Source organism: Diadema antillarum, unplaced genomic scaffold (assembly GCF_040938485.1).
Source record: "Diadema antillarum isolate AM-2024a unplaced genomic scaffold, OU_Dant_1.0 seq00001609_RagTag, whole genome shotgun sequence".
NCBI lineage: Eukaryota > Metazoa > Echinodermata > Echinoidea > Diadematoida > Diadematidae > Diadema > Diadema antillarum.
The window spans coordinates 302311-330167 of NW_027272322.1; the positions used below are offsets into that span (position 1 = coordinate 302311).

At 40.1% G+C, this 27857-nt stretch overlaps 1 protein-coding gene across 1 annotated transcript in view; it reads right to left on the reverse strand.

Annotated features, from left to right (window-relative positions):
- Window positions 1-879: 879 nt before the first annotated feature.
- LOC139711098 (plasma membrane calcium-transporting ATPase 4-like) overlaps window positions 880-27857 on the reverse strand; it is a 43397-nt gene continuing 16419 nt past the window's right edge. Inside the window, exons 5-14 of the mRNA XM_071623013.1 lie at window positions 26794-27035; window positions 25217-25454; window positions 24288-24464; window positions 23563-23757; window positions 22937-23128; window positions 21251-21464; window positions 20406-20617; window positions 18570-18851; window positions 9921-10114; window positions 880-5471 (exon numbers count right to left, since the gene is read on the reverse strand). Coding sequence (XP_071479114.1) covers window positions 9923-10114; window positions 18570-18851; window positions 20406-20617; window positions 21251-21464; window positions 22937-23128; window positions 23563-23757; window positions 24288-24464; window positions 25217-25454; window positions 26794-27035 — 1944 coding nt within the window. The 3' untranslated portion in view covers window positions 880-5471; window positions 9921-9922. The remainder of the gene's footprint in view (window positions 5472-9920; window positions 10115-18569; window positions 18852-20405; window positions 20618-21250; window positions 21465-22936; window positions 23129-23562; window positions 23758-24287; window positions 24465-25216; window positions 25455-26793; window positions 27036-27857) is intronic.

Genomic DNA, 27857 nt, shown 5'->3' on the forward strand with positions numbered 1-27857 from the left:
AATAAAATTAAAAAAACAAACATGACATACGTAATCCACTGAATAAAATTTTTAGAATCAAATAGTATTCTTTATTATATACGGTAAAAACTAAAAGTATGGAAGTAAGCATCTGTCCTTGTTCTCACTAATATTTAGTGACTGTAACAAACTGCAACATAAAATATCTTATGGCTTCTATATCTGAGAATTCAATAAAATGAGCATATTTGTCAGCATGTTTTTCCTTGCACAATCTCACTTACTCAGATCATATCTAGATGCTGAAACAATAAAAGTCTTCAGACAGGAGAAGCACACTACATCTAGAGCAAATACAGTGATGAAATATAATTCCATGCTGCTCACACAAACAAAAGCATGGTAAAAATGCGATCAGCTGAAAATATCATCCAATCTAACTAAACTCGAGTGCTTTTGCCCCTCTTGAACAGGTTTTCTCACAGCAGTTACATCAGCATATTTCTTTCATAAGGGAGCGGCTGGGCAAAAGCATAACTGTAAAATCCTCATTCCCTTTTTATTTAGTCTCTTCCAACAATTTCTTCTCCCCCCTCCTCGCCGTTCCCTTCCTCGCGATATCTGAAATCATCGGCAAAGCGTACCGCATTTTGTTTGTTGTTGTTTTTTTGCACATTGAAAACATAATGAAATGCTTTTACAAAAACATAACTCTTGTCTCTTTCATTGTCATATATATAAAATGGTGAGCACTTCGGTGAAATCATGCACAGAATACAAGCAGTCACAAGGAGAAAAACGTGAACACAAAATCAGCACGCAAAAAGTAAAAATCGCACAACCCACTAGCCAGGGAGATACGTGTACTTGGACAGTACAGCAAGAACTAATTGGGGGCGCTTGGCTGTGATCACCTGATGTTTTATGGTCGAGTCACATGACAGATTCTGCGTCATAGCAATGGCAGGGTTTTCCTGTCCTCCTGACAAGGAGGAGCATATTCACAAATACACCGCTAAAAGAAAGAAAGAGAAACGGTGCAAGATCTGGACATTCAAAAAACTGGAAGAGGAGCTAGATTCGTAATCAAACACATTGGAAATTAAAGAAATGAAAATAAACGAGGAGGAATCCACAGACACCTCAGACGGCTTTTGCAGTCTCCTCTTACATTGTCAGAAACCAAAGATGTGGACAGCATTTTGAATAAGTTTTGATACTAGTATTATTGCAAATAAATGCCATAGAACATGACATTTGCTACAAGAGTTTTCATTCAGATGAAGTTCCTGAGCTCATGTTATCAATGAAAAAGAAATGTTTTTGTTTATCTCTTTTTTTTTTCTTTAATGCTTCCAAACGACTCCCACCTCTCACCCAGGGTGGCTCATTGACCATCCAACTGCCTACACTCTCCAAATTTGCCAGCCCCACTGGGGACCTGAACGACGACTTCACAACGACATCATCTTGAACTCTTGTGATGCATTTAGCACAAACATCCATCGAAGTGACCGCCGTTGCCCCCTCCCCACCACCCCACCCCCCATGAGGGGACCCCCCAAAACAAGGACCTTCACACTGCAGCATTCAAATGGGTTGCCCGTTTCTAGACCCAACACCAAAAACGTATAAATATGTTGCATTTTTCTTTTTGTGGTATCCACTCATTCTGAATAAAGGAAATAAGGGCTGTTGTAGTCACAAGGCAGGAAAAACACTTGCTACCGGTCACTAAGTGATGGATAAAGCTTCTCTGACCGACAACTACTGTGCGTGGTGCCACGCATCGTGGTGAACATGACACTTCTGCTTTTCTCATCTGCACTCGACAGCCACTGAAGGACTCAACAGCGACAACGCGAGTGCAGTTTCGGTGACCAGAGTCGATGATTCAAGCTTTGTGAACCTCAGAAACTGCTGACGTCAAACTGTAACTTGTGTTCTACATAAGAGTAGAAAATGTTGCATCTTGTAGAGCTTCACAAAATGTGATGGAGCTCATTCTATCCTACACCAACAGAGCATGGAGGGGGAAACAGAAAGAAGTACAACAGTAAGAAGAAAAAGACTCTTCTAACCTGCCTTCAGCCACTATGACTTGCTGCAAAGCACTGGAATGCATGAACGGCATGCACTAACATCAAGCACACACTGAGTAGAACATTCACCGATGTAGCACAGTACAATGACTGTTTCAACCAATGCTGCAACACTGTCGGAAGGACCTTGATGTCATCGGATACTGGCCAGCGCACTGACATGCAGTGAATCTGGTAACCTCACTCATTTGTTATTCAACAAACAGCATTCACAGGCCTTGCTTTAAACTCTTCTCAGTGACACTTCAAAGAACGTTCCTGAATACGGTACACTTCCAAGAAAGCACACACGCACTCACAAAACTGCTGAATAAAAATCAGTTTGGGGAATATGCAGTTTTCGAGAGCTATTTAGGCATTGAAAGCTAACAAGAATCTTTTCAAATTTCATCGGGGGAAAAAATACAGAACTCTCTTCCACAAATTTGTTGTGTTGTATTCTGGTGCTACAACATAGTTTATTTGCTATTAGCAGAAGGGCAACGAGTACGAGTTTGACGTTACCGATCCTGATGCGAGATTTCCTTTTTTTTTGGACCGTGGTCGAAAACCAGAGTCTCGCGTCTTTGAGGAAAAGTGCAGCTCAGACAATAGTTGCCATGTGTCCACATTGAAATCTGAGTGTGTACCGTACAAGGTAATTCACAGTGGAATGTTGGTTGGGTTTTTCAAGACCTGTCCTTCTTTGCGCAAGTTCAGCCACAGACTATTAACAGACTCATCCAAGAGACCATTCTGAACATCTATCACATAATATTGGTATAATTTTGTCTTCTACATCATTTTCAGCAGAAAACCTTGAACTGGGCCTAAAAAAAAAAAAAAAAAAAAAAGAAATGAAAAAAAAAGGGTTGTACTGTCCTTTCTGTTTTACACATCCTTTGCGATGTGACAGTGCTTGGTTCTGGTCTTCAACAAGCCAACCTAAAAGTTACATAAACACTGATGATCTCAACAAAAGAGGGGGGGGGGGTGAGGGGAATGGATGGTTTAAAAACAAATTGGGAGGCAGCAATGGGAGGTTTCATCTTTTCAGTATCATCTACACCTTTTTTCTCTAAGACATCAAAAATGAAATGAAAACAAGACTGTCTCTGTAGTTGGTTTCTTGCTCAGACAAAAAATGCTGGTAGGAAATACAGTACATCCTTACAATCTGGCTCTGGCATGAGCTGTTCCTCTTTCTGAATGAACGTATGACCCATATGGCAAACAATGTTTTTAAAAATCCAACCAAAAAGAAAAATTACATCGAAATAAAAAATCCAGCTAATGTCAATGATTGTTTAGAGACTGTGCATCTCAACGCTATCCTACAAAATCCCAAATTAACAGCAGGATGGATGCTTACTTTGTGTACATTTACATGCGCTTTCTTGGAATACATATAAATATATTTACACGCCATTCGTTCCCTTTGCATCGTTCATCATTACATATCAAATTCACATTGAAACTGTCGACATAACGCTATCAATGAGCTATATATATATGTATGTATAAAGAAAAAGGATATCTCGTTCCCCATACATGTCTGTGCAAGAGTACAGTTATAGCATAAATGTTAATCCTTGAGCAAAGTAAAGATATCAATTAGTTTATCCTCTTCTAAAATCTACATGCCAGTCTGATATGATCTGTACTTTTTTTGTTAGTGTAGTAATCAACAGTCCAGACTATAATACCATGGAACTCTCTGGGGGCCTACAGACCATCTATAAGAGGTAAATGGTTATTCCAATGAATAAATTCACTATCAAATTACTCCACACATACAGACAAACCAACCTTTCTGACTTACACACGGTTATTATTGTTACAGAGAAATCAGAAAAAAAAAATAGAAACAGAAACACCCACATGTATAAAAAACACGAGACCTATGTCGCATGGAAAACAACAAAGTTTCAATTGCAGAGTCTGATTCTGTACATGGTGTAAGTACGAAAAACAAACGTTATCAAACTCTTCACTTTGAAACATTTGAATCTTCAAAAGTTGCAGATATATATATATTCACAGACATGAGATTTTTGTACGGTATGTTCAAGCGCCAGTCAATCTTGTACCACTCTGCAAGCCCTTTGAATGCTTCTATTAACAGCAATTTTTGTTATGTCTGCACACCATAAAGTGAAGTCCATGAAATCCCACGCTGGGATTTACTGTAACAATTTCTGAAATGATAATGAACAGAAAAAAACACAGGAAAACTTGCAGACCACATCCTACAAGAAATAAGGGAATGATTACATAAAACAACTATCACTTAAAAGATAATGAAAGACAACATATCAGATTATTTTTTTTTTCTCACCACCGTTAGATGATTACATACACACAGACTTATGAATAACTGGCTGAAAATCTACAGCATTACAGGGTTACGAAGCAGAGTATGCTACTGATTATTATCATAATTTTTTCTTTAAATGTGGCTCAAATTACAACTTTCACTTCTTACGAACTGGAAAGAGGGCACAAAAACTGATTTGGCTAGTATATACATACTTTGTATTCACACGTAATGTATTATTAATAACCCTCTGCACATGCTTGGCAGTTAATTCTATGTCTTAATCAAACAACATTACCAACCTATTTAGCTAGACAGACAGATAGATAGATAGTTAGATTGATAGATAGATAGATAGAGTGAGAGACCGAGAGAACCATCTCTGCTAGATCTGGCAAAATACAAACCTACTTTTGATTACACACAATCTCCCATATGGACCACATTTAAATGTGAGGGCTAGATACACTTATGCCAACCTGATATGTCAGTATGTCATGAAAAGTTCACACTCTTATCAAAGGGTTCTCACAGACTACGGTACTGATTCTGGGTGGAGATAATGGCTATGGCTTTGATTCAACTGCAGTGATACTGTCATCCCGACACAACCGCGTCGCTAATATCATCGTTGACGCTAGCTCACACACCCTAATCAAATACAATGTTCCACCTCTTACTTTGCACAATTTCCTTGAAATGAAAAAAAAAAAAAGAAGAAAAGAATTCCCACCACCATTACCAAAGAAGGAACGAAATCAAAATCTCTTGGCTACATTAGGACTGGTAGTCGTATATGCGATGCTACACTGCTTTGTGCATGACAAGATGTATTGCATCAGTCTATTCTTCCTTGTCTCCATTGGAGTCTATTTTTCCTTCCGTTTTCTCAATGTCTCTCCAATTGTTACTCCAGCATTCATTCTGGTTTCCACACACTTTTGCCCACTTCCTGTGCACCCATCATTCCTGGATTGTTGGCCACAACCGAGGGTGGGACATTGGTGCACGCTATGAAATGTTGGAAGCTGCGTCCACGCTGCAGGCCAACCCGACTCACATCCATTACTGTCATTCCCAGTGTGACAGCAGCCGCTATCAAAACCATCCATCTACAGAAAGAAATGAAAGCACACACAAAGGTAAACGTTAGGCTACACATCAATCTACAAAGAGTTTGTGACGGTATAATACAAAATCAAGAACCACTCTCGTAGGAAACTATTTGCAAGTTTGTAAAAACCTCTGCTATGAATTTCTGACTGGAATCTATACTACATACAAAATGCGAACTCAAATTGAATCACTTTTGGGACAGTACAGCTGTATAGCAATACAGTATTCTCCGCATAATCGGGTAGGCTCGGGCAGAGGGTTTCTTACCCGATTAAGCGGAGTACCCGATTAACAGAAGAACACATCTCATTCACAGTTGGCACATACAATGTGTGTATGTACATTGTACATGCATTGCACACTGCACCAAACGCCTACACTGTATGCTTGAACACACATGCTTGCACGGCACATTATACATACCTTACACTTGCTGAGTCACGAGCAATAATTTACACTCTTTTTTGCGGACAAATATGTATTCAGAAAACTCATGTTTAATCACTCCCCAAATGATTGGTCTTCTTTGCAAATTAAAGAGAATACGATTATTCATGATTCTTAAAGTGTTTTATCTGCGATAAAATGTGGGTAGAAATTATATTAGAATAAAATCATTTACCCATTTATGCGGAGAGGCAACCCGATTATCAGGTAAATTTAATGTGCATTGGAACTGATTTTGACATTACTACCCAATTAAACGGAGTACCTGTTTAAGCGATACCCGATTACGCGGAGAGTACTGTACATGCTATCTGAGCATCAACGTTATGCTCTAAGTGAATAAAAAGATTCTGCATGGTGGTAAAGTATCTTCATGGACGATATACACAGTAAACCTTGCCAAAGTCGATCTTACAAATGGTGACAAATGGCTAAGTCCAAGAAAAGTTCAACCCCAGTTGGCCATAAGCATGTGTTTATTATACAGTGTAAAATGAAATTCATGCTAAGTCGAAGGATTTTCTCTGGTCCCTTTGGATGTGAACTGGGCGAGGTTGATAGTATTAGTTAAGTGCATGTGGCACTTATCTCCGTCACTTGTCATCAGCGTCAATAGAGGAAAATTTAGATGTGATTGCTTTGACCATACAGTCTAACGAACGGATGAGGAAACGATGTGTCAAGATCAAATCTTTCCTGCTCTCATGTTGTTCACAAGAAGTAAATTATTGTCTTGATTATTTGGGAATTTTGAATTGGGGAATTGTGAAAATTATTACTCACATCTGCTTCTTTGTACTGGCACTAAACTATCTCTTTAAACAGAATTTAAAGTACATTAATAACTGGGACTCAAGTGCCTAAAAGGGGTCTCATGATCCACCACATCCGAGTTGAAGTCTAAATTGGGTCTGAGTGTCCACAAACAGGTCTCTGTCCTAGTGTCAAAGAGTCTTAGGTGCTTTTCTGACTATCAAGGTAACAAGGCAAGTGCCAAATTGTGTCTTGCCCATTCGCGTGCAAGACATTAATATATTTCTTACTCCCAGAAGTTCATTGACCCGCATATGACCTTTGACCTTGTGGTGACCTTCAACTCCCCAAGGGACATTTACCATCCAAGTTTGGTCACAAACGGACAAAGGGATCAAAAGTTATGAGCCATAATCGAAATGCGCCATAAAAATTTAACAATGGGCCCTAAAAATTTGTTGACCCCTTTCTGTGACCTTTGACCTTGTGATGACCTTTAATTCCCCAAGGGACATCTACCGTCCAAGTTTGGTCACAAACAGACATAGGGATCAAAGGTTTGAGTCACAATCGAAACACGCCCTAAAAACTTAACATTAGGCCCTAACAGTTTGTTGACCCCTGTCTGTGACCTTTGACCTTGTGATGACCTTCACCTCCCCAAGGAACATCTACCATCAAAGTTTGGTCACAACGGACGGATCAAAAGTTATGAGCCATAATCAAAATGCACCATAACAACTTAACATTGGGCCCTAAAAGTTTGTTGACCCCTGTATGTGACCTTTGACCTTGTGATGACCTTCACCTCCCCAAAGGACATCTACCATCCAAGTTTGGTCACAAACAGACACAGGGATCAAAAGTTATGAGCCATAATCAAAATGCGCCATAAACACTTAACATTGGGCCCTAAAAGTTCGTTGACCCCTGTCTGTGACCTTTGACCTTGTGGTAACCTTCAACTTCCTAACAGACATCTACCATCTAAGTTTGATCACAAACAGACAGATACATCAAAAGTTACGAGCCATAAACGAAACGTGCCCTAAAAACTTAACATTGGGCCCTAAAGTTCATTGACCTCCGCCTGTGACCGTTGACCTTGAGGTGCCCTTCATGTTTGGTAAAATGTGTAACTTTGTATAACCACTCTTCCCTCCAAGTTTGATTGAAATTGAAATACTCAGTAGAGAGTTATTCAAGTTTTTGTAGCGTTACGGAGAGATGACGGACGGACGGACGGATGACGGACGGACAGACGCCGCAGGCGATCCCTTAGTCTCCCCACACCTTCGGTGGGCTCGACAATAACCAGTCTTATATGGGTCACAGTGTTTGTATCAGCATCTCAAGTGTCATTTTTATGGAGTCGTGTGTTTTTCATGGGTCTGAGAACTTACACATATCTAGGTCTTGATCTCCATCGTAATGGAGTTATAATTATGTCAGTCATAGGTTTGGGTACATGCATTTTGTTCTTGAGTCCCATTGTAATGCAGTTATAAGTCTTTCATGGGTCTGAGTACACATATATACCGGTTTTGAGTCCCATAGCAATGGGGTCATATGCTGTTCATTGGTTTGAGTGCACATATCTTATTCTTGAGTCCACATGAAATGCAATGATATGTCTGTCATGGCTCTGAGTACACATGTCTTGGTCGGAATCCCATTGCAATGGAGTCAAATATCATTAACTGGTTTGGGTCTTATATCTAAGTTTGAGTTCCATTGTAATGCAGTCATGAGTACACAAGTCTTGGCCTTGAGTCCCATTGCAATGGAGTCATATGTAGTTCATGGGTTTGAGTGCACATACTTGCTTCTCAGTTTGAGTTCAATTGTAATCGAGTCATGCCTTTCATGGGTCTGAGCACTCATGTCTTGGTCTGGAGTACAACTTTAATGGAGTCATATTTCCTTCATTGGTCTGAGTACACATGTCTTTGTAGGTCCAAGTCCCATTGTCATGCGCTCATATGTCTTTCATGGGTTTGAGTACAGACATCTTGGTCTTGAGTCCCATAGCAATGGAGTCATATATTGTTAACCCGTTGAGGATGGACTGATTTTGCTACAACACACATTTCCCATAGACACCTGCCCGAGTATACTCGGGACTCGTCCTCAATGGGTTAATTGGTTTGGGTGCTAATATCTTGGCCTTGAGTCCAATTGTAATAGAGTTACATGTCTTTCATGGGCCTGAGTCCACTTGCAATGGAGTCAAGTGTCGTTTATGGGTGTGAATGTACCTCTCTTGGTCTTGAGTCCCAATGAGAGAGGAGTTGTGTGTCTGTCATAAGTCTAAGTACACATGTCTTGGCCTTGAGTTCCATTGCAATGACGTCATACAATGTATGTAGTTCATGGGTTTTAGTGCTCTTATCTCAGTTCAAGTTCCATTGTAATCGAGTCAGGCCTTTTATTGGTCTGAGCACACATGTCTTGGTCTTGAGTACAACTTTAATGGAGTCATATTTCCTTCATGGGTCTCAGTACACATGTCTTTGTAGGTCCAAGTCCCATTGTCATGTTATCGGTTTGGGTGCAAATATCTAGGTCTTGGGTTCCATTGTAATAGAGTTACATGTCTTTCATGGGCCTGAGTTCACATGTTTCGGCTTGAGTCCATTTGCAATGTAGTCAAGTGTCGTTTATGGGTGTGAATGTACCTCTCTTGGTCTTGAGTCCCACTGAGATGGAGTTGTGTGTCCGTCATAAGTCTGAGTACACATGTCTTGGCCTTGAGTTCCATTGCAATGAAGTCATACAATGTGTGTAGTTCATGGGTTTTAGTGCTTTTATCTCAGTTTGAGTTCCATTGTAATCAAGTCATGTCTTTTATAGGCCTGAGTATACATGTCTTTGTCTTGAGTTCGACTGCAATGAAGTCATGTGTTGTTCCTGGGTTTGGTTGTGCATATTTTGGTCTTGAGTTCCATTTTAATGGAGTCATATGTCTTCAATGGGTCTGAGTACACATGTTTTTGTCCGAGTCCCATTGCAATGGAGTCACAAAGATTAAATAATCCAGGTCTCAAATACCTTTGAGACTGGGTCTCAAGTACCACTGTACAACTGAACCACAAGTCCTTCATAGTTCTGAATGCCCATACCCAAGTCTTAAATACCGTTGTGAAGGGAATCATGTACTACTGTAACCAAGCAACAAGTCCTCCACATGCCTGAGAACTCATATTGAGTTTTCAATATCGTTGAGACCTTTGGAGTCTGTGTACCTTTATAACTGGGTCTCAAAGCTGGTCCCAGTCCCTGTGCTGAAGGAGACCATGGGTGCTGAGTCCTCATTCTGCTTTGTCGTCTCAATGTCGTAGCTGTTCTCGGGAGCCATGAACTCATGCACGGAGTTGCTCAGGCTCTTGCGCTCGATGCGATGCTGAAGTCCGGCCTGGAATGCGTGCACCACGCGGATCTGGTGGCAGGGAGGGGAGGAGGAGGGTAGAGAGTCATAGTCACACCTCTTGGCACAACTCATTATAAGAAACTCTTAGAGCAATATGGTCTGAATACAGTAAAGGGATGCAAACTGTCTACAAACACTTTTTCTCTACTTCAGACACTCTGTTGAATGGTTAAAATGTGATTGATTTAGACAGATATTTTTCCTTGATAAAAATCCTAATTTTAATCATAAAATATATGACAGTGGAAAGGACATGACCAGTAGTAGTTATAAAAACACAGAGGCATATTGGAAACTCAACGAAGTTAAATTACGTAAAACATCAATGAAAAATATATTAAAACACAAACAAAGATATACTAAATACAATGCAGGTGTTTAGACCTCCACAGAAAAGTACACTGCATGAGGAAATCATTCAATGCTGAACTTGGCTAACTTCAGACAAAACAAGAAATATCATTTCTTGGGGAAATGACAGATAGCTATCATGCAGAACATAGCTATGCAGACATACACACACATCAACAGAATACATAGCTTGACTGTTAGCTGCATTTAATGCATGGCAGAAAAAAACAAGCAATAGGTCCTAAAAATTTCCCTTTAATATCTGCTATTGACCATGAAAAGATTATGAATAAGAGACAAGATCAAATATGACTTTGCATATTTTTTTTTCACATATATGTGAACTCACTGCTTGGTGGCTGAGTCATTTTTTCCTACCATTTTTCAGATTGTTTTGTTTTTCATGCAAAAAGCAATGGGACTTCCACAAAGTGTAGACACTATTTGGTTAACCAATTTATAAAATATAATAACTGATATGAGAGAAAATGACAAAAAGTCAGTCAGGGTATCATATGGATGGTTCTCAAAATTCAATTTAAATCAATTATGAAACTGCAATCTTTATTGCACTTTCTTTCACTGACCTTTTATATACTTTCATCTGTGCTTAACAAAATTTCCCACAGCCTCACATGCAAATAGTCAAAATTTTTCCCTTTGCCCCAGCATTTTGCTGAAGAAGTACTGCACTGCAGTTCTCAAAATGTAAGGAATCAAACATAGCAAGTGGTGAGTAAACACATATTACTAACCCCTTTGAAAGTCATCTCAGAATTCATGAATTTTGTTTTGCATTACAAACATACTTCAATAAAATTTGGAGTTTTGATTTAGGTACAAAATTACATCTCATCATGAATTACAAAATCATTTTGTACCATCACAAATTTCTGGAGTTGGGTAAATTTGTTGAAAACAGACTGTACTACCATAATTCCCCTACACAGGTACATAGAGTATAATAAACATGATTGGACTAGACACACATAGATTACAATGGGGAAAAAAATGCCTCAAAATCTAACATCTGGCTTTGAATGATATGTCCGTAAGTAATCAGCATAATTATTCAAACACCACTAACAAGGACATATATAATTATGTATCATGAAGGGTGGGGCGTTCCATTATCATAAAAGAAAACTAGACAAAAACAGAACGACAAGTTTGAGCACAATACCACGACAACGCAAGGCTCAGTATCAGAGTAAGCAACATGACTTGCAGACAGTCTTGGAAAGAGTGGGGTTCAGGGGTTCCAAGCCATACAACCACTAATTCATCAAAGGCTTCACAAGGTTCTGTTTTCTCCCGGAAAGTTGCTTATTCTTCCAACGCCATGCAGTTAGCACTACAGATGCTAAACTGTCCTATTCATGAACTAATGCTCATTACCATAAACACAGCATACACCTGGGATGAATACATAAAGGAAACTTTTTGTTTGTTTACAAGTAGGGTATACAAGTTCCATTTGCAGAACATTCATATGAAACTGATTCATATTGATATGCTTGAGCTGAACCTAGAATGGAAAAACAAATTACGATATTACATATTGTTTTAATGGCAAGAAAGTGAATGAAAGAAAAAAAGCATATCAAACAACAGAAAATTATTTGGGCTTCCAGTCACTTGCAACAGTTTAAAATTCTAGAGAGAAGTGATCTTAGGGGTATGAAATGGTTTTTGATAGGCAGTAAATTGCTCAAAAATTAATCAGTGAAAAAATATGCCCATCAGGATTAAAGAGTTAGACAAACCGGGTAATATCTTGGTTCTCTATAAGGCATCTATTCTAGTGTTAGAACAGAAGGTTCACTAATTGTTACTCCTTAAAGACTTCAAAAAAGGCTAATGACTGGACAAAGCAAAAAGACAAGACTTTCTCCAAAATATTTAGTGAGAGGGTAAAAGACCCCATCCAAAAAAATATCCAAACAAACAAACACCAAAAACAAACACCCCTTTCACTTTCAGTCAAAGCATGAAATGGCAAGAAGCGATGCTTAACAGAGAAGTTATATCAAAACTGAACTAGCTCACCTAGCATTCGCCACTTATTCCACTTAATCAAAATCTCCCTTTAAGAACATGGCCTATTCATGCAGAACTTGTGTGACAACTCATTGGCCAATCAAAAACAGCGCATGAATTAACCACGGCATGCTTTTCACATCCAAAATCTGTGGATTAACCTGAAACTAAGTTTAAAGAGAAATACAACTGACTCGGAAAGTCAAATCACAACACACTCTCACTTCAGCTGATCAGCATTCAATTTCACATTCTCTTTTTTTTTTTGTATTAATGTGCATCATTTTATCTCGTGCAGGAAACTCACTTAAGAGCGGATGATATGGTTGTGCAAACGAAAAAATATGAACGCCCCCCAAATATTACAAATGGGTAACAGACTGAACATACAATGAAATGAAGATTCACATGACTGTTTTTAGTTCTATTCTAAAGGTCTGGAATTATATACCTGAAAGAATATAGTCCATGGTAATAGTGGACAATCACAGCTACCGTTTGTTAGTCTTACATTACATTCCTTTTCACGAACTGGAACATGCCAATAAAGGATCTCCCTGCAAATTAGTGCAAATATGCACTCCTCCCCATAGGTTCTTATAACTAACATTTCCATACATCTAATGGTGGTGACAGCCTCACGTAACTGACTCTATTGCTTTCATTCTTATGCCCTCTGTGAAAGACCTCACGACAATCTGGAACAACCAATGCTGATTACTGGCCATGAAAAGAGAGCACATTATTGAAATAAAAAAAAAGAGAAAAAAGTCAGGCAATAGTAAGATATGCGTATGCAGAGTTACTGGGAGGAATGAATTTATAAAGAAAATAGTCTGGGAAGGGGGGGGGGGGGACAGGAAACTGGAACGGTGCAGTAATTGTGCACAGGTGACCAAAAAAAAAAAAAACAGAAAAAAAGAAGAAGAAACATAGTGGAAAAGTGCTTCTGTGTATATAGTGAGGGTGCAATTTTTTTTTTCTTTCTTTCTTCATGGTACAAAGAATGATGAGTGCTTATCACACATCACATCAGAATAGGGCACTGGGCTGAACGACACACACAAAAGAAAACTGTAATGAGGAAGGGGCTAAGGGAGGCCTTCCACCGGACACACAGACTTAGGGAGGATGGGGGACTGGATACACACGTGTGGAAACATGTAATACATTTACGAGGAAACATGGACAAGACATGAATGCACAAAAATCAACCCTCTAACGTGCTGAGTAAAAGACAAGCGCTGATCGCTGCTCGGGAAGGACTTGTCAAGTGGGGGTTGTCATCGACGGTGGGATGATATGTAAACGCACATAGAGAGAGAGATGCGTGAATGCGGCATGAAAATGGTCGACATGGTGAAAATAATAGCGTGGATGGAAGAACTCAAAATATGATAGCCTGATGTGGATTACACACGACTGCAATGCCATTCTCAATAGTTACTCTTGTGTTACAAGAAAGGAGCAGTTGCGTTAACTGTGGATGTATATTAAACAGCTGTATAAAAGGGCACAGGTGTTTTGACGTTCGAACAGGAGGGGGAGGGGATGTAAGAGGGGGTAAACAGGCAGGCAAAGAAATTGGGTAAGGCAGTAACATCACCCTCCCATAGTCGCCCTGACAAAAACTCGGTTCACGACAGAGAGGCACGATTCAAATTTGAAGAGATCGGTGATCAAACTACTCACAGCACGACTCTGGCCGATGTTAAAAGATTGGGAACCGGGGAGGCAGCGTGTGAGGCGTGGATAGTCATTTCACGTTATTTAAAAAAAAAAAAAGTTGGGGAAAAAAAATAGAAAGCATGAAGAAAATATAACAGTGATGAAGTGAAGAGAATGAGAATGAGAGAAAACGGTGAAAAGAGAGAGAGAAATAAAGATGAAAAGCAATTGCTTAGGATAAATATGAATCGGTGATAACCAAAGAAGATTAAGAAAAAAAAAACAGGACAGAAAAGATATGACAGAGAATTCTGAACAGACAGACAAGAAGAGATTAAATGTGAGACCGTATTGGCCATCTCCTTTACTGCATTGATTTTCTCAATGGCCACCATGGTCATGTATAACGACAGGGTGCATATGCAAGTATATACATTATTTGAAGGAAACTGTGTCAGAAAGGTAGATAGATAGAAGAGTGAATGTTAGTACTGAAGAGTAAGAAGGGAAAAAAAGGGGAAAGTGAGAACAAAAGACAAGATGTAGAAGAGGTGGATACAATGCAAATACTGCATATTAAGTTGGTGCACTGGAATATGAAAGAATATCTGGAAAAAAGTAAGATTGTTCCTGTAGCAACATTATGAAATATATGGCACAAATTGCAATGCAGCCAAAAAAAAAAAAAAAAAAAAAAATCAAAGAACACACATTTATAAATTATCAAACATCATGTCCTGGAAAATAATTAAACTCAATGTTGTAACTCTGAAATGTTTGTTATCTTACGTATCAATTAACTGAATTAGAACACATTAGTAGCAAGTGTGTTTAAAAAGAAATGGTCATTCTGATTATGCATTAGTTGAAAATTGAATACAAGGGAAGAATCAAGACTGATTGCTTACAGAAACCAACGTCTAGGATTAACACTTTGTAAAAATAAATGCCAGGGAAGATTGCTACTCTCCATTGGATATTATATAAATTATGCACAAAAATTAAATGCTCAAAGTCAGACATTTTAACCATTTTTGAATATCACAAAAAGACAAAAGCTCAAAATTATCCGCCTGAAAGAAAGATAGTTTATGAGATGACTAAAACAGGACGATCATGCTCAAAGCAGAGGCTATAACACCTATCTTTCTCTACAAGAATGTTAAGTTACATGCCCGCTGACTGTATTTCCCGAATCTAGATATACAAATTTGTGTACCCTAATTGCAGTATGGGTGAGTATGTACATGTACATACACAGTCTCCACATTGCAAATCATCTAATTCCATTCAAATCCTGGTAAGACTGCCTGGTTTGCCTTGATTGTCGCAAATGTCATTATTCTGTGTATCTTCTCCTGCTGTTGACTTGAACTTCACATACAGCTGACAATCAGTAGTAAGCAAATTGTAATACGGAGAATTCCCCACTTGCGCAAGAGTTTGAGACCACTTCAATAGAGGGAATACTGAATAATAAGCCTACTCCATACCACTCTGTTGATATGAAACAGACATCAATGACAAGGAATTTGCCAATGGAAGTGATTGACTTAAGCAAAGTGCTTGATTAAAACAGTTGGGAAAAGAAGGATAAAAAAAAGGGGGGAGGGGGGCTAAAGTGTAACTACAGTGTACACTCTTTTAAGATTTAAATTGAATCGAACATGAAAATCAAGATAACATAGAGAGTTTGGGTCAGCTACTGCAAAGAATTTTGTGATAATGTGCATGATGACAAACACAGGACACTTTGACAGTGCTTTCTCCTTTCTTTTACATGTTTCTATGGATGAAAAATAGCAATAAATTCTCCAAAACATTGCAGTCTCAAAAGTTCAAAGAAACAAGTAAATGTGATTAAATCCATGACCTCTTGGTTAAATGCAGAATCCACACAAATAAGATAAGATTGGCAGATTAGATAGTTTATTGACTCTCTGACTATGTTTGACCATGTATTGCAAATGCCATATCAAATGACTGGGAAATAGTTGAGGAAACTAGTGTGGAAAAAAAGAAAACCGCAAGCAAACAGAAAAGAAGAGATAAGCATTCAAAACCAAATGCTGAAAAAAAAAGAACAACCAGATTTCATAATATAGGATGTAACCCAAAAACGCTTAAGCACTGATATTTGGGAGCGCGTGTTTTATCCTAAGGGAAAAAAATATTAAAGAATTAGCAGTGTGACTTTCAGAGAAACAAAATAAAGTTGACATTTGTTAGAAAAATACAAATTAAAAAAGTATAGGAGGGACGGAAAGACCTAAGACACACCTGGTAAGTACACATAACTGTCAATTTGTCCTACAACCGCATTACTAGTATATGCTCTGACATTTATTACGGGTAAGTCAAAATCATTTGAAATTACACCACATTTCTGAACACAGACAATAACTAAAGCAATCTGCAAGCAGATTATCGCTTTTGCGTTTCTTCACTGGTAAATCAAACAGTGTATGCGTCTCACATCAATGTTAAGGGAAATAAGAATTGAACAAAACACATATCATATGATGATGCATATTTTCATCTGTGTTGAAAGGGGGTAATCACTGCCTTGTCTGGCATAGCAACCTGTTCACAGACTAACGTACAAGAAAGTGGTACCTAAAAATAATACCAGTATCGGTCGCTCTTAAGGTACATAAAATGAAACACTCAGTTCAGAAAATTGTATCTTTCTAACCATACAGCTGTGAGTTGTCCACGATAAAAAGGACCTGCCATTAATTTGTTATTTGGGTGGTGTTCAGGAACAAACAAACAAAAGAAAGAACAAAAAATAAATAAACTCCAGGTGAAGGGAAACTTTACTGAGGATAACTGAAAATATTTGAATTGGAAGATCATATAAACATTCATAACTTAAAAAGAATACCACAACAAACTTTAAAAAAAGAAAAAGAAAGAAGAATATAAAACTCTTGGGAACTGACAACACAATGTGACAACATGGGTGGACGTCAACGGACTGTGAGCCAAAAGGGAGGGAGGCCGACGAGTGGAAGAGCCTGGACATATCGTGCAAATGAGAGAAAGATAAGGGCTTGGGACCAAGTTTTAAGGCCACCACAAAGAGAACACTGCCAAGGAGAAAGAGACCCACTGGCCATCTCTGGCAGGGTACCATTGGGGACCATCGGGGGACCGAGAGGGGAGGGGGTAGGTAGGAGGAGGAGGGGTAACAGGCGAGAAGATAATCTCGAAAACATAAACACTCACTCCCACACACATACATACAAGTCCCCGTATGAAAACGGCACTTCACTCACACAGACGGAAAACTCATGGTACGAATATGAAAATATTTGAAATTGAATTTGCGCACATGCAAATTAATCTTCTATCATTATTCATCTCTTATTCTGAGAACGTTCTTGGACATGAACATTTTCTGGTCTAAGAACGGGATCTAATTTGATTGTCAATTTCTTTCAGATAATAAAGAAATAAATTGCAGGACGTCAGGGATATCATTCAGGTGGGATGTTTTGGAAGGCTCGATAAATTCATGGACACCTTATTCAATCACACTCAGATATCTTCAACATACTGTTTGTAGGATAATCTCAATGATGTTACAGGTATTTGTGTATGGCCTTGTGATAAGGGTCAGATGAAGCACTGATATACATATATACAGGGGGAAAGAGGGGGTGGAGTAGAATCAAAAGTGTTTCAAGCGCTAATCCTTGGCTGGCTCGAAAGGCTCAAGCAGGTCAAACTCAAAGCTTGGTTTCTCTCAAGCAAATAAACAGCGCAGAAAAATTGGGAATTCAAAGGGAAAAAATAAGGAACTACACCCTATATTCTGTAAGCCTTAGCGGTCATAATCCAAGAAAAAAACAAAACAAAACCCAAACTAACCCTGTAAGCCTACCTACAGCTTCAATAGAACCACTTCTGCTGATTTCAGTGTGATAAAAAAACCCTTTCCCTCCTCCCCCCGCAAAAAAAAGAATCACAGGCATAGTTGTCTGATTTCTATTGGTAGAAAAAATTGAACTAAACTGAGCTGTCTTCCTAATAATGCAACCTTAAATAAGATGCTGTGAAACAAAATGTGGTCTTCGCCTCTCTGCAAGTTTCCATAATCAGTCGACATGAAAGCACTGGAAGAGAGAAAAATATACAGAACTACAGAAATGGAGATTGAGGAGGAGTATAGAGAAAGTGAGAGAAAGAAAAAAAAAAGGAGAGATATGTGAGAGTAGAAGAGAAGAAGAGATATAAGGAGAGAGAGATATAGGGAGAGAGAGATATAAGGAGAGATATAAGGAGAGAGAGATATAAGAAGAGAGAGATATAAGGAGAGAGAGATATAAGGAGAGAGAGATATAAGAAGAGAGAGAGATATAAGGAGAGAGAGATAAAAGAGGAAGAAACTTTCACTCACCTGTTGCTGGAGCCGGGTCAGGCCGCGCATCCAGAGGATCTGGGCCCGCCGGTGGTCCACCCGGTCTGGGTGGTCCTCGTCCATGGGCGTGATGGTGGGCAGCTGCTCGGGCTCGCTGCTGCGGCCGACGGCGCAGATGTGCGGCAGCTGACGGGTGGGGATGGTGGTCACCAGCTGCTGCCAGACCAGCGAGCCGAGCCCGAGGAAGACGCACCACAGCCACTCGTCCAAGGAGAGCCCCGTGGAGCTGAATACTAAACTACCAAACTGAATTAAAATTACCTGGCGGCCCGAAGGACAGTTGAGATAGCGGGGGAGGGGAGGGGAGAGAGATGGAAGAAAGGAGGTGAGTGTTTCAAACCCAGTAAAGTGCGAGAAGAGTAAACATGATGTTGTGGAGGGGAGGAAAAGTTGATGGGGAAAAAAAGGATGAAAGTGATGGGGGCAAAAAAACAAAACAAAACAAAACACATGAGATAATTTCATGGATTGGTCAATACTGAATAATCTAAAGCAGTACTAAACATTGCAACAATGGCAAAAATTCAAAGCTCAACTGAATTTCTCCCTCAGACAGAGCAACTGTCTTATGGGTAAACATGGACATTAGGTACATAGTAAGCGGCGTTACAGCATCTAGTGTTGACAGCGAGCAACTCCATTTGGAGTTGCTTCCTGGGCTCGCCGTGTAATGAAAATTCATTACACTGCGATGTGACACAGTGAAGTGTAGCAATATCTCAATCCTTGGAGAAACGAGTCCTTGCAAGATTTCACTGCACATGATATTATTACAGCATATCACAATTAACAATGAAAATATGACATAATCGCAGAGGAATCATACCATTGACCAAGCTCAAATAGAGAATAATCATCTAATGCTTTTCCAAATTGGCAGGGGTAATATTGATGTAGACTAAAGTTCTCATACGGTTGATAGTTGAAGAGTTATGCAGAGTGGAGTACTAGTTTTGATCTGGAGGTCGGGGGAGGGGTGTGGAATAATGTACGGGGTAATCTATTACTCGTGTTGGATGCAATGTTGTATGTGCAGTAGTATATTCTCAGCATCAGGTATAGCCATTCATGCTGTAGTGTCTGAAAGTGTTTGAGCTCTTGTTTCTGTTGCTGCATACATCAAATTCCCGACCCCGCTTTTCAAGAAATCTTGAAGCGGATACTTATATGTTACAGACCAACTTAAGCCCGCCGCACACTATACGCTCCGACCAGTTGTAAGACCTTAAGACCGGAAATGTGACGTCACCAGTCTTGCCAATTTCCAGTCTTACGACAGGGTCTTAGTGCCAGTTGTAGAGAGATGACATCTTGAATTTTTAGCCAATCACGATACAGAATTATGCAAAGAGTATAGAAGTGCACGCAATGCACACTGTGTGCGCTTCTATACTCGTTGGTAACCTACTGAAGCCAGAACGGTCGTAAGACTAGTTGCAAGGTCAGGTCGTATAGTGTGCGTTGCCAGGTTGTACGACCTGGGGCCCGTTTCATAAAACTTGTCATCAGTGACAAGTTGTCATAGATGTGACAAGCTACTGAAATCCTCGCATCTGATTGGCTGAGAGAAAATTTGTCATAGAAATGTGGCAGTTGTCACTGATAACAAGTTTTACAAAACGGGCCCCTGGTCTTATGGTCATATAGTTGTGAGTCGTATAGTGTGCGGTGGGCTCTAAGCATAACAAGGATCTACAAGTTGGAGGAACGGCGCATGTTATCGACAATGGGTGCAAGTCCAGATAACAAATCTCGTGTAATGTGATAGGAGGAAAGAGAGAGACTGGTACATGTGGACCCACTCTCTAAACTTACTTGTGTAATGAGAGTCCCGATGATCACTATGAGGAAAATAGGGTTGGTATGTATGCCAGAGAAGACGTTTCGCTCGCCGTGCACCTTGCGCGAGTTGATTTCGTTGAAAATTTGCATGAGTACAAAGGTGTTGAAGATGATGGTAAAATGGGAAGTGGGCGCCCCTGACGGCCCCTCGTGAGATCCATCATCTATATCGAATATCTGGGGACCTGGTTGGGGTGGGTGGGTGAGGAAACGAGGGGTATAGGAGGAGGAGGAGGACGAGAGTAGGAGATGGGATGGGCAGGAGATGGAGAGAAGGTGGGAGAACAGAGGAAAGGCAAGAAGGATAAACCAGATGAACAATGGGTAAGAAAGGTGGAGACAGACATGTACAACACAGCAGGGAGACAGACCCACATTACTACAGACCTCCCAACCTTTCTGACTGAAAAAATAGGGATGATTTGGCTCAAAAGTAGGAAAGAGCAGTTCCCATGGGAGTGGTTATTAAAATTACCATTTTAGTATTTCACACTTATGATCTCAAAATACTCCAAAACAACCCATTATCCTGGCAAATTGCCATCAGCCAGACCAGCTTGTTGTGGTATTGCAAGCAAATTCCACAATTTCCAAGCCAAATTTATAAAACAAATAATGCACAGGTATAAGTTTGTGATGTTATGTTATTTGAGATGCAGCACACTCTTGGGTATTCACAAAATCATGCATATTGCACCATTGAAAATACCCTTGAGTGCTCTGTATCCCCTCTAACGCACTCTTATCTGTGCATTAAAATCGCATATCATAGCATTCGTGGGCATTGCAGGAGAAAGTAACGAGAGGGCTTAACTCACCTGCATAAAGAATTGTAAAAATGACAACCAGCTGGTAGACCGAGTGACCTAGAATATTCTTCATCATAATTCTGGATATAAGCGGCTTGGTGCGGCCGTAGGGCTTGCGCTTCAGCAGCGATGCCGTCGGCATCTCGGTGGCCAGAGCCAGGGATGCAAAGGAGTCCATGATGAGGTTCACCCACAGCATCTGGATGGCACGCAGAGGACTGTCCTGTTGGAGGTAGGGAAGAAGGAGAGAGAGAGATGGCGATATGCTGAAATTCATAGGATTCATAGGACAGAAGCATGGATAGAATGATGGACAGATAAATGGATGAATAGATGGATGGATAGATGACTTAAAGGACAAGTCCACCTTCATATACATGGTGTACATGTGGATTGAGTGAATGCAGCAATATTTGTAGAACACATCAGTGAAAGTTTGGGGAAAATCGGACAATCCGTTCAAAAGTTATGAATTTTTTAAAAGTATCTGCACAGTCACTGCTGGATGAGAAGACTACAAAAGTGTATGATGTCACAAGCATACAATGATATTTGGAAAATATAAAAAGAGTTTCACAAAATTTAACTTTTTGAAAAAGGTGCACATTTCCTCGACTCGTCACTGATGTATGTTAAGGGTAATATTATTCCCCCTTGGCTTCTGAAAGAGGGAAGTAAACTGTTCTTTTATTATGCGAGAAAAGTGAAAATATTTTGAATTTTTCTTATACTTTCTTTATATCGTTGTACACATGTGACATCACAAGCCGTAGTAGTCTTCTCATCCAGCAGTGACTAAGCAGAAACTTAAAATATTCATAACTTTTAAACGGATTGTATTTTTTTTTTCCCTCACACTCTTGCTGATGTGTTCTATTAATATTGCTGCATTCACTCAATCCACATGTCTATGAAGGTGAACTTGTCCTTTAATGGATCAGTGGATGAATGGATAATTTGGCATTATTACTGGTCCACAACTAATGAGTACTGAAGTTTTTGTACTCTCATCAAGAACCGACAGACAGGTTTCTAAATATACAGCTGAAATCACACAATCCACATGCAAAATGGAGTTTTATGCCTGTTTGGGATAAGCTTCTCAGAAAGTAAAAGCTCTTTTGACTGTCCATGGCATTTAAGGGTGCATTTATAAGATTTTTCTTCTGGCCAGAAACAGTGTTTTGAAACAGTGTTTCTGGCCAAACAGTGTTTCTAGCTCGAAAAAAAAATCTTATAAACGCTAACCGTGATTTGAAACAGTGTTTTGAAACACTGTTTCAAATCGCACAAAATAGTGTGATTCAAAACAGTGTTTCTGTAGAAACAGTGTTTCAAAAATCTTATAAACGCAACCGCCATCTCAAATACTGTTTAAATGACGTCACAATGCCTTGCGCGCACCTTGTTTGACCTTTTGCCGAGGAAAAACTGCGCAGAGTGAGTTGCGCAATGGCACAGTCTGAGTGAGAGCCCCAACATGCTCGGAGAAAAAAAATCTTATAAACGCTCTCCTGACGAAACTGTGATTTGAAACTGTGTTTCACAACAGTGTTTCAAAACAGTGATTCTAGGCACGCAAAATCTTATAAACGCGGCCTTAGTTTCATCAGTTCACAGGAAGACTTAAACTGACATCTCTCCAGGCTAAAAAAAATGTGGGTGTTGGATTCTATGAATTGCTTGCTGGCTTACATTGATGGAGCAAGCTCCGACGAACGCCACGGTGACGGCGACCAGGTTGACAGTGAGCTGGAACTGCAGGAACTTGGCAATGGAGTCGTAGACATTGCGCCCCCACATGACGGCCTTGACGATGCTGGTGAAGTTGTCGTCCGTCAGAATGATGTCCGACGCCTCCTTGGCAACATCTGTTCCGGCAAGACCCTGAAGTGGAAAAAAAAAATGATGTTACAGCTCACAATTTCAAATACAGCACAAGTAGTTCCGACAATATATAATTTACCTAGATTAGCATCCTCCTATAAAATATCATATCACTGTACATGCATTATATTCCAATGCATTGTTGAATGAAGTCATACTAAGATACAGTATGTGTCTCATTTTGACAAAATGTGCTCAAGTCAAGCAAGAATTAGATTTGCTTCAATATGTAGAATGCATATCACATTTCTACTGGATTACATATCTTGATTAACTTTATTGCACACTGCATGCGAATCAAGTGGGCCTTGTGTAAATAGGGTAATATCATATTTCTCTTTTATTGGCATTTGTCTTCCTCCTATCATTATTATCATAATCATCATGATGACCAAAATCGAATCGTGATCATTTCTGGTAAGCCCCTCACTCACCATGGCGAATCCCACATCAGCCTTCTTCAGGGCAGGGGCGTCGTTCGTTCCGTCTCCCGTTACGGCAACGACTTCTCTATTGGCCGTCAACTTGCTGTCGATGATGCCTTTGACCAGTGTGTGTTTGTCGGTGGGCGATGATCGGGCCAGCACGCGCAGCTTGGGCCAGATTTTGTCCAGTAGATGTTGCTTGATCTACACCAGCAGAAGGACAGCCATTCAAGAAGTTAAATTCGTTTGTATCACTATGATATAACACAACTTCCAAGTACACAGTAGATTGGTCCATGTCCCAATTTCTCGTAGCTGACACACCCACCATGAAATCATTCTTAATCCTACTCTCCAATTAGTGGTTGTTTCTGAGGAGTAGGGGGATTTTTTTATGAGATAAATCTTGAATTTTGACCCTCGCTTATGCTTTATTTGTATATTGGCACAGATATCCTATTGCAGTGCATGAGTAGTCATTACACAGTCTTGGTTGCCATGGTATCACACTGCTGAGGTGTTCCACCATCATATTGCCAATCCTGAATGGGGTTTGTCTAACTTTGCTGCAAAAATGTTGGAAATACACAAAATAGCCCAGCCATTTAATTCTAGCTGCATGGGTAATTGAAGGGCTAACAACTGATAAATTTCCATGCAACTGCAAAGTGATGGTATGAACTCCTGCTTTTGTGAATTCGTTAAGAAGACATGATTGGCCTCATCTCACTCACCACACCATTTTCGGTGATGCGTTTGTTGAAGTCGCGTCCTTCCAGCACGAGGAAGTCATCGCCCGGCTTCAAGATGCCGCATTTGATGGCGATGGATCGCGCCGTGTTCACGTTGTCTCCCGTCACCATGCGCACGGTGATTCCCGCGCTCTGGCAGTCAGCGATGGCCGGTGGTACCTGATGCAGAGTTGGAACTTCGCAAACTCAGGAAATGTTGTTTTCCACACAATCAGTAAATTTTTCTTTTGGGATGCTCTACATGTTCATGCTGCTTCAATATGAGCAGCATTAGTTACTTCTTTCTGATTTAATTGTAACAACCAAATTCAATTTTTATGCACTACATTTTACTTGTCCAGATTGGGCTCAACTGGGGTTACATTGAGTAATTTTCATATATAAGTATGAAGTACCGTATCTCCAAAAAAAAAATTGCAACAGGACCCTCCGCAATGATAACTTTAAAAATAGTGAATCAATCCAAATCAAATTTTAGGATACCAAACTATAACTCATTGCCCACATCTTGCCAAAAACCCCATTCGATTTGCTTCAGTGGTCAAAGAGAAATGAGGAGTTTTGTAGAGCAGGTCAGGAATCTCTTCCCTCCAAGTTCTGTCTATTGTGTTCACACACAAGAGCATCCAAGTGCTAAACTTGGAAGAATCAGACTCATGACATGCTTTACAACAATCCACATTTCTCTGTGACCGCTTAACCAAACTGAATGGGATTTTCTGTAAAATAGAGCTAAGATGTTATATTTAAAGACCCTGAAGTAGCATATAGACAGTTTAATCATATTGGGTGTTATCAATACGAAAATCTGATGGTAATTTTTTGTTGGGACATACCGTACTGTATGCACCATATCTTTAGGGAGTCTAATTTTTCATGAATTGGGACCACCTAACAATTTTCTGACTGACCTCTGCTCGGACGGGATCTTCAATGCCGACGAGGGCAACACAGGTCAGTTCCTTGACCACTGTATTCTCCATGTCCCACTTGGGCGTTGGCTTGTCCCTGGTGATGTCCTTGTAAGCCAGGCACAGTGTGCGGAGACCTTCCATTGCCCACTTCTCAATCACGTCCTTCACAACCTTCTCCTTGTCGGCCATGCTGAATGGCTGGGCCTCGCCGGACTCGTCCAGGATGTATTCACACCTGGGGTAGAGGGGGAAAGAGGGTTGCAAAATGGATAGAGTGTCACATACGGATGAAGTTGGATTTTAGGATGGGGTTGGAGGTAAGAAGAGGATTGGAGGTAAGAAGAGGGTAGGAGGTAAAAAGAGGGTTGGAGGTAAGGATGAAGTTGGAGGTATGGATGAAGTTTGAGTTAGGATTAGGTTGGAGGTAAGGAGAAGGTGAGAGGTAAGGATGAAGTTGGAGGTAAGGATGAAGTTGGAGGTATGGATGAAGTTTGAGTTAGGATTAGGTTGGAGGTAAGGGGAGGGTCGAAGGTAAGGAGGCGGTAAGAGGTAAGGATGGAGTTGGAGTTTTGGATGGGGTTTGATGTTAGGAGAGGGTTGCACATAACGATGAAATTGGAGGTAAGGATGAGGTTGAAGTAAGAAGAGGGTTGGAAGTAAGGATGGTGTTCGAGGAAAGAAGAGGGTTCGAGGTAACGAAGATGGAGGTAGGGATGGGGCAGGTGGTATTGATGGGGTTGGAGGCATGGATGGAGTTTGAGGAAAGGAATAGTGACAAAGGAGAGCAAGGTATATGGAGGAGTGGATGGGGATGACAAAAAGGAAGGGAGGAGAGGATATATAGAAGGGATAGAGATATGGGGGGGGGGACAAGAAAGCAAGACAAGACAGGGCAGCATGAATAGAATAGTCAATTAGTTGGAAGGATGAAGACAGGCACAGAATATCAAAATATATCTATTTTAAAATCAAAACGTTGGTCATTTCATATCTCTTACGTTGGGTGTGACTTCATCTAATAAAGGCAAGAAAAAAAGAAATTCAGTGAAGAAAGGAAATTGCACACCAAAATGTATTCACCGATAATTTGTAATGTTCAAACTATGCTGTGGATTCCTAGACTCTTTGGTGGTGTTTCTTTTTGACAGAAAAGTCAGCTCTAGCTTCGAGAGCGACAAGTTATTCAAGATCACTCAAGATCATAGAGTTTGTACAGAGTAATGATCAAGTTTTTTACTCATGTGCTTGTCATTTATCAGTACACCATCAAAGAATTATAATCCTGTAATACTGTCTTGTGTGTGTGTGTACGTGTGTGTTGGTGAGAAAGAGAGTGTATAAAATGTATATGCTTTCATTTTAAATTATGACGTGAGAATGACAATTTGCTACTATACATAATTGGTGATATCACACAGACAAAAAACAAAACAAAACAAAACAAAAACAAAATCCTGTGGTTGTGTTTAACTTAACATTTTCTTGCTAGGGGCTTTGAAGAGAGTGTACAATGCTATGGGGTTGTCCGTGCCAATTGGCACTCAAGGCACATATGAGGTTAACGGGCTACTCACTTTGAGAGCATGATCTCTGAGGCCCCCTTGGAGTAGAGGCGGAAACCGCCCTCTGGCAGCGGGATGGCCGTGCTCATCGACTTGCGGGAGGAGTTGAAGGTGTAGACGCAGGCGTACTTCTCGACCGGCCAGCGATCCCGCGATAGCTGGTACTCCTCGTTGATGTCGAGCACAAAGCCCAAGAGGGCGCACTCCGTCTTGTTGCCCACTTGGCGTGGGAGCTCACCCTGATGTTCGGCGGGCTGAATGATAAAAGGATGAGAAGACATAAATATTGGTGACATTACAGAGAACAAAATATGTAGACTACACTGGAATGAGGTCATACACCAATGTCATTAACACATAATTATACACTGTTCAATAAATGAAAATGCTCTTTCATTGCGCATATGACAGCAAAATGTAGGAACACAGGGATTTAAAAAACTACTGACACAAAGCAGAGAAGAGAGAACTTGAAAAGAACTGAGAAGCCATGTGTGTTCTTCACAGGTGGAAGAAATCTAAAATTACAAAAGAATCTTGCTAGTCATAAAAAACCCCTCCCAAATCTGGATAATATCACATTGTAAACTGGGCCAACATGGCAATCACACAGCTGCAAATGAAACACATGTTTGTCGTTTGAGTGAGAGTATTGTTTACATTTTCCAATGCGAAGCCAAATCACCTCCTACCATTCTTGATCAATCAAAGTGTGCATCTCCTTTAAACACGAAACCATCCATAACGGTTCCATGAGTTCTTTAAAGGAAAACCTCCACAAAGACATAGAATACTTCGGATTACCATGCCCTGTGAACAGACTAAAGCCACTTTGCATCCCGAACATTCTGGTACCTTGTCATTCAAAAAGGGGGAAAGAAGTGAAAGGAATATGTGCTAGCATGAGACTTGGAGACATATTTCATGTGATTAACAACTGCTTTTAAGGAAACAAATGTCACACTGGCTATTTTTAGAAGGAAGCCCGTGGAGCGTTACGCGGGAAAGAGGCGGAACAAACAGCAGGCGTGACTCGACGAACATGGATACCCGGGCATATCGAGAGGAATTCCCAT